Below are 11,225 nucleotides of genomic sequence, written 5' to 3' on the forward strand. Positions count from 1 at the left end.
AGCATCACCTCTGTCGCGTCTGTGCACCAGCCTGCAAGGGAGTCTCTGGTGGAAAGGGAAACTTGCAACTCTTGGGTTTAAATAAAAGGGCATTTACTGCCCGTGGTGGCTGCTGGGGCTGGCAGAGGACTTCTGAGCAACGCCACCCGCGTGGCCGTGACATGGACAACAGGTACACGCAGGCAGGAGGTTCTCGCCGTCCCCCCAGACCAAAGGGTGGTGTCGCAGCCACTGGCCGGGTGACAGCCTTGGGAGAGCACCTTTATAAGCCAAAGCCACTTGACGCGGCTTTTTGTGAGGGCCCGGCAAGGCATGCCCTAGAACCTGGCACTGTTCCCCGAGCAGGCATCAGGGAGGAGCTGCTGCTGCTGCCAGCTCTTGTCCTTCAACCACTTGCAGCCCGATACAATCGCAATTCCCCCGCAAAGGGTCCCACTGTCCCCTAGACTGACGGGATGGCAGAGAAGATGCAGCCAGACCCGTTTCAGAGGTGCACAGTGAAGGGACAAGAGGCCACAGGCACAAGCTGACGTGACGGATGTTCCCATCACACTCAAAAGAAAAACCTCTGCCCTGGATCAGGGCCCACAGGGACAGGGGGGCTCCATCGTTCCCATGTGCCTGGCCCTGGCTGTGGGGCGCCTTGGGGCAGGTGTTGGGGCCCCCAACCCAGCTCTGTCCGTGCCTGTCCAGCCACGGCTCACAATTCATTGCCTTTACTGTGGATGAGAGCAGCAGCACAAGCGATGCCGCCAGGCTGGCTCTCCTGCTGACTGCCCAGTTATTTTTTTTCTCACAACGGTGGCTTTCTCCGCAACGGCTCCCACGTCCACGGCCGTGGGCTGGCAGCGAGTCAATGCATCCCTGTGTGCATCGCTGCGCAGTGCGGGCCGGGTGCCCGGCTCCGAACGCCCCCGCCTCCAGCTGCCATTGGCGCCGCGGGCGCTGCGGCAGGGCCCGGGGCTCTCCGCCCCCGGGGCATAAGAAGCCAGCGAGTTCCCCGGGGCGCCCGGCTGCATTGCATTGCTGTGCCACAGCCCCGCCGCCAGCAGGGAGGTGAGAGGGGCCGGGGGATGCCGGGGCTGGCACTTGGCTGCCGGAGCCGGTGGGCTGCTGCCGCGGGAGGGGTGGCGCGGGGGGCACCATCGCAGCTCCGAGCTCTGCCGCTACAGCGGAGGCCAGCGGGGAGCTGAAACACTCCTCAGCCTTGCGGTCGGGAAGCAGGCGGTGCCGCTGGCAGCTAGCTCAGCCTGGCGCAGGCAGGGCACGAGCACGCAAAGGGCTGTTAGGATGCACGCGTGAAGTGCTTCAGGAATATTTCCTACCTGATTGGAAACAGTCTTGCAGTTTGGATGCCGACTGCTGCACGGGGGAGGGCGTCAGCTTGAGAGTCAGGCTGTGGGATGAGATTCAGTGCCTTCAGCATCGGGCCTTGTGGTGGTGAAACAGGAGCCAGGCCACAGGGCAGGAGACATTTAGGTGGTTTTGCATCTCTCCCTTTTCAATCAGAGTCTCTTTGGTTTGTCTGTTTGTGAAATCTGCAGGAAACGCTGCAATCCCAATTATTAACATTCCAGAGAGGGTCTCCAGATCAAGCAGGAGGAGGGAGGTTAGAGATGTGCTTATTTTGTCCCTCTGGCACTCATCAAAACTGATTCCTGCCCGAGTTCCCCTGACTGCTCAGTTGGAGACAGGCCTGCAGGCAAGAAAGGCAGAGGCGAAAGTGCCTGTGACACAGGGGACAGCAAAACCTTTCTGAAGCTCCATGTGCAGAAATGAAACCGCTGCCTGCCCCTCTCCCAAGCAAGAACAGCAATGGGTTAAGCTGCCAGGGCTTTGCAGCCTCTCCTCGTTTTCTTTCCTATGCTCTGCCCACACAGAGACCCAAGGTGCCAAACTCACGTCAGTCCCAGGGGATGTGTCAGCTCCCAGCATGCGCCAGTTCTGTACTGGGCATTCCTCGTGTTGTTGCTCTCCGCTCCTCGAGAGCTCCCGGAGGCAGAGCCAAAGTCTCTCGGGATCTTCCTCCCTGAAGCGAGAGCTGCTAGCGGTGCTTCTCAGCAGCATGTTTTGAGTGCAGGGTCCGGTGTTGCTGATGCGTGGGGGAGCCCTGGGGCGGCCGTGCTTGCAAAGCAAAAGGCATCGCTGGAGCTTGCCCAGGCTAACGCACCCATCGCTCCCTCTGATCTCAGGGCCACGCTGTGACCATGTCTGAGCTGGAGAAGGCCATGATCGCCATCATTGATGCCTTCCACCAGTACTCAGGGAAGGAGGGAGACAAGCACAAGCTGAAGAAATCAGAACTGAAGGAGCTCATTAACAATGAGTTGACCCATTTCCTTGGTGTAAGTATTGCCCTCCGTGCAGCACGCCTGGCTGGGCTCAGGGAGCCATGTCGAGCAGCTGCCAGGCTCCACTAACTCCATCTCCCATGGGAAGCAAGCGCAGGGGAAGGGGTTTATTCATGCAGCAGTGCGTTCAACACTTTGCTCCAGCTCCGCAGGAGCAGCGGGTGGCAGGACAAGGGCACCAGCCTGCATTGGGGGTTGGGGTTCGGGTTGGATATTAGGGAAATTTCCTTCCCTGGGAAGGGGGGGCAGCCTTGCCCCAAGGGGCTCAAGATGTCCCTTCCCAGCGCACAGCTGTGGCTGCGATTCCCGCTTCAGGAGGGCCACTGTTGTGCAGATGCTGGTGCAGGCGCAGGGCGGTGCCCCAACACAGATGGGAAACAGCCACAACCTGTTTGGGATGTGTCTGAACAGAGATTCAGCCATGAGAGCACCCGAGAAGCGGGGACATGTTACTGTCTGGGCCTCGCTCTGATCCTCTCCAGCTTTGGCTGCCTGTTTCTGTCCCTTCAGGAGATCAAAGACCAGGAGACTGTGGACAAAGTCATGGAGGCGCTGGACAGCGATGGGGATGCAGAGTGCGACTTCCAGGAGTTTGTAGCCTTCATTGCGATGGTCACTGCTGCTTGCCATGAGTTCTTTGAGCATGAGTGAGCTGGTGGGAAGCAGGCGAGCACCTCCTGCTCATGGCGGAGAGATGCAGAGCTGCATTGCTCCTCCGGGAAAAAGACTGGGTGCGATTAGGGGCTCCTTGGAGTTAAGCTTGTGCTAGACTTAAGCAGCTTATTAAGTTCTGCGGCTTTGTGAACAAGAACCACCCGCACAGCTCAGGAAAGCCTATCAGCCAGTGCCCACCTGGCTGGATGCGGTGTACGAACGCCTTGTCTCAAGCTCCTTCCCTGCTGCTGTATGCAAGGGACGTGCATGGGGCTGGAGGCAGGTGGACGCTGCGATCCAAGCTTGCTTGCAAACGGAAAAGGGAAATTCAAGGGCTGAAGTAGGAGGTGATGCAGAGGGGCTGGTTACAGAAGCCTGGTTCTGAGCCCACTGGCCTGAACGGAAAGGCTCCCGTTGATTCCTGTGGGCTCTGACCGTCCTGTGCATGGTACTAACCCAGGCAGCACAGCCCCTGTCCTGTCACAGGGGCTCAGCAGAGCCCACGCATTTCTTGGCAAATTGAGACACCCTTGGCTTGAAAGGCAAAGCATAACCATCTAACAGCCCAGGCTTTTCTCTTGTCGATGAATCCTCCTGCTTTTAGCAGCCTGCAGAACTGGAAGTGAAAGTGTACGAGGCTCCTGGGCTGGGGACAGCTTCTGGGCCTGGGATGTGCCTTGGCAAGGTCTCCAGGCTCAGTCAGAAGGGAAGCGGAGATCTGCCCAGTGTGACCACAGTGCTTTAACGCAGACCAGGCGCAGCCTCCAGAGTGTGTGGAAATGGTGAGAATAAAATGTTGTTTCGGTCTCTGGGCCGCAATTGGTCTCTGGTGAAAAACGTGTCCTTTTGTCCCAGGCTGCGTGCACCTCCCCAGCTGCCCTGCACTGTCAGAGGGGAAGGCTGGAGGATGCAGCCTGAAGCACTGCTACGGCTCATGCCCCTGGGTTTCTCGTTGGGCATGGACCCTTCATCTCCTCCCTGGCATCACTGTGGCTGGCCAAACAGCTCAAGGCTGTCGCCACCAACATGCTCCGCCTGGCTGTCCAAACTGGCAGATGTACCTGTGAGGCCAAAGGAGCGCAATGCACCTCCGTGGGACTGCTGCTGTTCAGGACGTGTCTGCTGCTGCCAGGGTCATCCAGGGGCTTGCACTGGTGAGCCTTTGCAAAGCCAAAAGTAAACCTAGGACAATTTCCCCGAAGCCTATGCTCTTGTCTTTTTCAGTCTGCGCTTGCCATCCAGCTCAGCAATACCTGTGTGTTAGGCATTCTTGGCTAGCAACATCCATAGTGACAAATTCACGACAAAGATGCCCGCAGATGATGTTGTTGTTTTTACCTCATTCCACATTTCATAATGATTTCACGTGCAAAATGACATGCCTTTGGACAGGGACCATCTTGCTAGTCTCATCTGCCTCCCGCAAGCTGTGAAAGGGGACAGTCATGCAGAGACATGCATACAAGAAAGACAACATCTTGTACTCTATCTAGAATTAAAAAAGCCGTTTTGCCATCCCAGGGTAGTGCTCATTTGTTGAGAACTTGTTCAGCATCCAAGTTACTTCCACCACGTTTTTAACATCCTCATCAGTTCTCGGTTCAGCTGTTTCCAATACTTGTACGGACCTGAGGCAGCCTGTGAGGACAACGAATTGGGACACTGTCTGTCCCAGTGTCCCCAAGGTTAGGCAGGGTAGTCGGGACTCTCATAACTCTCTCTCAAGCCTGAACCCGAGTTCAGCAGATGCTTCAGCACAAGGGTCTGCTGGTGAGGTTGCCTGGCAGGTCCCCAAGTCCCACCTGCCTTCTGCCTCACACAGCAGCAGTGCTCACATGGATGAGGAATCCTTCTCCAAGCCCGAGCCTTTTCAGTAGCTCTGCACAGCATCACAGCAGCGAAGAGCTGTAGGTGTAACACGCGGCTTGAACGAATGCTGGCAGAGCTGGTGAGAGACGGAGCAGGCTGTCCTGTCCCTTGGCGAGCAATGAGAGCAGGAGCAGCGAGTGACACAGTATGACTGTGCGTGTTTCTGGCAGTAAGGCTGATCCTGACTTAGCAACACCACTGCTGGGAATTCACAGAGGCTTTACCTGTCACAGGAGAAGGCGCAGCAGAGCTGGTGCATCTTGTCAGGGAGGAAGAGAGCGTGTCTTCCTTTGAGGTGAGGCACCCTGACTGTCAGCGGTGCAGTACGCAGTGCTCAGGCTGCTGAGCCCCGGACACTCCTCCCCAGTCAGCAAGGAAAGCAGAGCTTTCCTGAAGTGAAATTCCTGAAACAGAGACTGCATGGTCACAGGCCTCACTCAGTGCCACCCAGTCTGCACTCCGCTCTGCTCCCGTTGCGTCCTGCTGCTCTCCGACACAGGTGGTGCCTCAGCTGAGAGCGCGGACTGTGGGGACAGCCGCACGCTGGCGCGGTGGGGGAGGCAGGCAAAGCAGTTTGGGCAACACCGGCCCAAGCACATAGCACGCGGTGCCTCTGCCGACACCTCACCGCTGCCGATCCCTCCTGCACGCTGCCCCCTCGCACGCACAGGCACAGCCACAGCCAGCCACCCGCAGCATCTCTGCTAACACCCTGGCTCCCCACGGACTGTGCAAGCCCCTGCGTCCAGCCTAGAAAAAGGATGCTGCCACGCCAACAAGGGGGTTGAGTAGTGCTGTGAGGGGCTCAGAAGCGCAGCGAGGTTTTCTGGGGAAAAAAGAAAATCTCTCTCAAGCCTTGAGGCTGACCAAGGAGCAGGTGTCACAGCTTTGCAAGGCAGACATCACAGCCGGCTCTGAAGGAGGCTGAAAAGGCTTAAGCAACTCGCTAACCTCCCAGCAACGACAGGCTAGATACTTAAAAGTGCCAGTCCTGACACCACCGGTTTTCAGGCTCTGGCAGGGATAGTTCACTCTTCAGGAAGGGAAGGTGATAGGCTAATGACATTATTAAATAATTTTTAGTTATGCCCCCATCGCAGCCAACAGAATGAGCCTGCTGGATACCTGAGGTGCGTGTGCTCTTACAGTACCTCACTGGCACTGGTTAGATTGATCTGACGTTGCATCGATCCCAGGAGAGCTCAGAAAATCCACATTTTTGTCATTAGTGCAGACTGGCGTGTGACAACCTGCAGAAAGGCTGGCTTGGTAACATGGAGCTCTGGGGTCTGGGCCGTGGGACCCTCAGGGCCCTGGGAGGCTCCCTGAGGATGAAACTAGCAACGCCTACCTGACTTTTGGACACACTTGTCAGTTATGCTTTTGACTCCCTATAGAAGATGTAAGTGCATTTCCCACTAGGAAGGGCACCAACGGATGGTTTCTTATATTAAATGCCCTGTCAAGACAAGACCTATTTATCAACAGTACTAAAAGTGAAACAAAGAGAAGAAAGTACACCAACAGGAGGAGCCTGAGACATTTAACAGACTCAAATTAACTTCGCAAATTAGAAAAGTGACAGACAGGGGCAGATTTAGTACATACATGCTGTATTGTAGCTCTGCTGAATTACATTTTCATAATTTAAAATGCTGCCATTACTTTTTGCTCTGGAGATTAGAATCTGCACTTCTACTCTCTCCCCAGACAATTATAGGCGAAGCGCATCTGTGAAAGGGAACCCTCTCTCTGGATCAGACACAAAACTACCAGCACTGGAAGAGCACTTACAGACGCCCACAAAAAAGTTCTTCCACGTAAGAGCTAATCTTACTGGGAGTGCTGATTATTGCAATTAGCACATCTACAAAAAATTTCTTCATCTTGTTAACTGTTGATGGGACGCACATTCAGGCTGAATCATTCAATAGCAGAGTTCATGTGCTGACAGGGAGAAAAATTATTTATCTTAAAAACAAAATACGCTTTTTCCACAAATCATCCACAAATCAAATGCGGACTTTTACAGACCCCAGAGAAGGAACATTCCTGACCTTGTTGGATGGAGTAAAGCAATTGCGTAAACAAAGCACTGCACCGCTGGGCCGCGTCTCCCGCGCGTTCAGAACTCTGTGCTGCAAGCTGTGACGGCACTGAGAGGTGCTCCTCCATCCTGGCAGTCTAGTGACACGGAAGCACATTCCTGCTCCCTCTGTACATTAAGCTGAAAAATACATTTCAAAAGAAAGTGGCAGCATTTCTGTGAGTGATCCACGGATTGAATTTGTTCCCCCTACCAGATATTATATCTAAAGGATTTGCCTGGCCTTACTTACTGTACTGCAACAGTCAGGGCATTAGAGCACATTTTCAGTTTTTCCATTCTGAAATATTCTCGACACTGGATTTTACTGTACAAAGTCTGAGTTCATCCTGCATCCCGAACAGTGTGGACTTCCAATTGCAGGGGGAAGGCAGCTGACAGAGCAGGAAACTAGAAGAGCAAAATGGGAAGTTTTTTAAACAAAACAAAATAAAACACCTCCAAAACTATTAAGAAGCAACATAAAACTGATGTTTAAAAGGCCACTTTTATATTTTCATGCCACTGAAATTTTGGTTCTGCATGTAGGCATGCCACGTTACAAGTACAGACACAACCACCATGGCACTGTCGTCCGCGTTTGGCAGAGAAAAATGCCAGAAATAAAGACAAATCGTTATTTTGCAGTTACCTTTGCAAGCTAAGTTTTAAGGAATGCTAGAAAATTAGCAAATGCTTTTCACTTCCTTAAGCAAACTTTTATGTTTAGGTGAGAACAGGATTTAAAAAAAAAAAAAAAAAAAAGTGACTGGAGCAAAAGATAGTGGTGTATATTACTTTAATAACAGGTATTGAAATACAAAAAAAGATAGAACTCTGCTTATATGGCACTGGCATAACCGAACTGGAAATAAAACCCAGTGTGTCTAGTTCCTCCTAAACAACACGATCGGTCACAAAACAAACTCTAAAGACTGTAGCAAAAATTTACGTTAGAATTCGACATGACAAGAAACTCTGGCTTAGAAACATCTCATTTGAAATATCTGACCACGTAAATATTTGAAGTATATTAACCAGCTGAATATAAACATCGGTTCAACAATAAGAGATATATCTTAGTATACCCAGCATCAAGTAAATCCTGAAGTGCAAAAAGTTAGAGAATTATTTAATGCAGTTTTGTTAGCTGTAAATTAGTTCTTAGATGCAATTCAGCTCTATCATCTACTAACATGATTTCTGGCCTGATACACTGCAATACTTTAAATGTGCAAGCTTTCGGAAAATTCCTTTTTTGGCCTTAAACCAGAGCTGTGAATATGCTATAGAAACGAAGACCAGAAGCCTATCCAAAAAGATCCTTAAAGTGCATAATACGTGTTTTCACACAATGGCAGGGAAATAGCATTAAAAAAATCAGGGACTGGGTACAGAAACTTACGAATGTGCACTTAAAATGAACTCACTGCTTCCTTTTTTCTGCTATAATAAATTCCTGGGTAACAATAAGCAATAAATAAAGGCGTAAAGTAGCCTCATAGTACTGTTGCTAGAATGCCATAAAGCTTATAAAAAGTCAGTACAAAGTGCTGGCTCACAAAGGACACTGCTGCAATAAAGGCAGTTTTATTTATGTTTACAAAGTTGTTTAGTACTCACTGGAGTCCGATCTCACACCCCAGAATCGATCTGAAACATTCCACTTCGACAGCAACCTTTTCGTGGCATCTTGCCTCATTCCCTCAGCGTGGTGACTGGCCAGCGAACCAGCCACAGCAATTTGATAATTCAGAAGGAGATGGGGCTTAGAATTCCCTTGTTACTACATTTAACATTCCCAAAAGATCAGGTTAAAAAAAAAAAATAAAATTTAAAAAATTAATTCTTGTACCATTACTACAAGCTGGGATTTCAAATGTCAAACTCATTCAATTTAAGATGAATTACAGATTTTTGACACCTGTCTTCATTAGTTTTGAGAAAGATGAGTGAAGTTGCTTTGGCAATAAAACCTGCCGTGCTTTAAATGCACTTCATACACAGCATTATCTGGATGCTAAGTACAATGCCTTGTTGTAATTAACAGTGAGAAAACCAGAAAAGCCTCAAAGATGCTATCTTCTCGCTACGTACAGTGCTTTTAAAAACAAATCGCATTTTGCAGGATAAATTCCTGCTTGTTTCCTAAACCCACCGTTGGTACAAATCTTGTTTTCTGTAGATGCGTTACCTCCCTTGCCTCTTCAAACAAAAACTTTGCCTTCATTTAAAACACTACAACTTAATTTATTTCCACATACAAAGAAGCATCCCTCTTTCAATCTGGGTAAAAGCAGATGCTTTAGTCAGGAACCCATGGAAGTCTGTGTTAGAAAATGCTGCTGACATGAAACAAGACCACCGGGGCCCGGTAACGGGCTGGAATCCCCCTGTAACCACGGAGCGTTCTGCATGCCACACCAACTGCGGGGAGCCTCAGCAGACTTTTACGTATCTGCTGCACCCCAGAGAAGTGTTTGCAGCGAACCTTGCATCAGAGAAAGAATTCCATTTGGAAACATGCTCTGGAGTAACGCTGGTGCAGCGTGTCATTTTCTTTTGATAAAAATTAAACCAGACACTCTACCTCCTGTGAGCCACGTTGCGGAGGGCCAGCAACAGTTCTTGTTTTAGTGACTTTTACAGCCTTTCCGCCTCCTGCTGCCGCTGCTGCCGCTGCTTGGGGTCAGCCTAGTGAGGTCGCTCGAGGCTGTCATCTCGGTGCTGCTGTTTCTGCTCCTGCTTTTTCTTTTCAGCTAGTGCTTTTGCCCTGGTGGTCATTGGCCTGGGTCTAGCATCAGGCCTCTCCTCCTCCTGCTGGTGCTTTTTACAATGTTTTTCAAAGGTAGAAATTTTGGCATATGTCCGGTTGCAAACCAAACAGTGGTACGGCCGCTCTCCACTGTGTGTTCTCATGTGAAGCTGGAGGTAAGAGGACCTGGAAAAGGCTCGGCTGCAGACTGAGCAGTGGTGAGGCTCGCGCACCTCGTGGGTCTTCAGGTGCTGCTTGAGGGACGACGCCTGCTTGAAGGCCTTCCCGCAGGTGGAGCACTTGAAGTTCCTCTCGCCCGACTCGAGAAGCTGGTGCGACACGAGGTGGGCGGAGGAGCGGAAGTTCTTCCCGCACTTGTCGCACTTGTAGGGCCGTTCCCCGGTGTGCAGGCGGACGTGGAGGACCAGCCCGGCCTTCTGCGTGAAGGCCTTCTCGCACTGCAGGCACTTGAAAGGCCTCTCGCCCGTGTGGACGCGGCGGTGGGTCGCGAGGTGCGAGGCGCGCCCGAAGAGCTTGCCGCAGTCCTCGCACTTGAAGGGCCTCTCGCCAGTGTGGATGGCCTTGTGGCGCACCAGGTGGGAGGACTGGAGGAAGAGCTTCCCGCAGACGGGGCACTGGTACTTGCGCTCGCCCGTGTGGGAGCGGAGGTGGAGGGCGAGGTGCGAGGAGGAGATGAAGGCCTTGCCGCAGAGCGGGCAGGCGTGGGGCCGCTCCCCGGTGTGGGTGCGCTTGTGGAGGACCAGCCCCGAGGAGAGGGCGAAGGCCTTGGCGCAGACGGGGCAGCGGTAGGGTTTCTCCCCGGTGTGGACCCGGCGGTGCTTGGCCAGGGCGCCGGCCTGCGCGAAGGCCTTCCCGCACTGCTCGCACCCGTGGGGCCGCTCCGCCTCGGCGGCGAGCGCCAAGCCCCGCCCGCCCCCCGCCCGGCGGCTCGGCCCGCCCGGCGGCCCCGCCGGCACCATGGCGGCGGCCCCCGCGCCGCGCCGCGCCGCGCCGCGCCGGAAGCGGCGGCACGGGCCGTGCCCCGCGCGCATGCGCCGCCGGCGCGCGGTGGTGACGCCAAGAAGCGAGGTGGAGGTCGCCGGGGTGGGCCGGCAGCCGCCATCTTCTCGCTCGGCGGGGGAGGCCTGTGCAGCCCCGCACGGGTTACAGCCCAACAGCCGCCCAGCTCCTCTCCCTCAAGGGAAGGCTTACAGCGGCTGTGGGGAGCGCCGCTGATGCGAGGGAGCCCCGTGGACTGGCGGCAGAGCAGGCTGCCCTCCCTCCTGCCTCCCCCTGCGCTGACCCAGCAGGGCTTTATGTCAAGACTCACCCTTGGCTTTGCTGTGTGAGATGAGCAGCACCGTGCTGAGGGGAGGGATGTTAAACCCCCGCAGCTGTACTCCTCACCCCCAAGTTGAGGAAGCTCGGTGTGTAGCAGGTGCCAGTTGTGGGCGAGGAGGACCCACACACAGGTCGGGGCAGGGAGGTAAAGCCAGACCCCAGAGAGCAT

The 11,225-nt window shown here is 53.4% G+C and overlaps 2 protein-coding genes across 2 annotated transcripts; one reads left to right on the top strand and one right to left on the bottom strand.

Moving 5' to 3' along the window:
- Positions 1–2,207: 2,207 nt before the first annotated feature.
- Positions 2,208–3,805, top strand: S100B (S100 calcium binding protein B). The gene is made up of 2 exons (XM_050900262.1): positions 2,208–2,345; positions 2,862–3,805. Exons 1-2 carry the CDS (start codon positions 2,208–2,210, stop codon positions 3,000–3,002), a joined length of 279 nt encoding a protein of 92 aa, XP_050756219.1. The 3' UTR covers positions 3,003–3,805.
- Positions 3,806–6,480: 2,675 nt separating this feature from the next.
- On the bottom strand, positions 6,481–10,695 carry LOC127018349 (zinc finger protein 239-like). Its single transcript, XM_050899935.1, has 4 exons — positions 9,551–10,695; positions 7,214–7,371; positions 6,932–7,101; positions 6,481–6,821 (listed from the first exon to the last, which is right to left on the bottom strand). Exon 1 carries the CDS (start codon positions 10,693–10,695, stop codon positions 9,655–9,657), a length of 1,041 nt encoding a protein of 346 aa, XP_050755892.1. The 3' UTR covers positions 6,481–6,821; positions 6,932–7,101; positions 7,214–7,371; positions 9,551–9,654.
- Positions 10,696–11,225: the final 530 nt, after the last annotated feature.

Source organism: Gymnogyps californianus, chromosome 7 (genome assembly GCF_018139145.2).
Source record: "Gymnogyps californianus isolate 813 chromosome 7, ASM1813914v2, whole genome shotgun sequence".
NCBI lineage: Eukaryota > Metazoa > Chordata > Aves > Accipitriformes > Cathartidae > Gymnogyps > Gymnogyps californianus.

What these genes read in the sequence shown, in the direction of transcription:
- S100B (XM_050900262.1), top strand. Translation starts at nt 2,208, where the DNA reads ATGTCTGAGCTGGAGAAGGCCATGATCGCCATCATTGATGCCTTCCAC. An exon ending in AGTTGACCCATTTCCTTGGT is followed by an intron (nt 2,346 to 2,861) that starts GTAAGTATTGCC and finishes CTGTCCCTTCAG; the next exon opens with GAGATCAAAGACCAGGAGAC.
- LOC127018349 (XM_050899935.1), bottom strand. Translation starts at nt 10,695, where the DNA reads ATGGTGCCGGCGGGGCCGCCGGGCGGGCCGAGCCGCCGGGCGGGGGGC.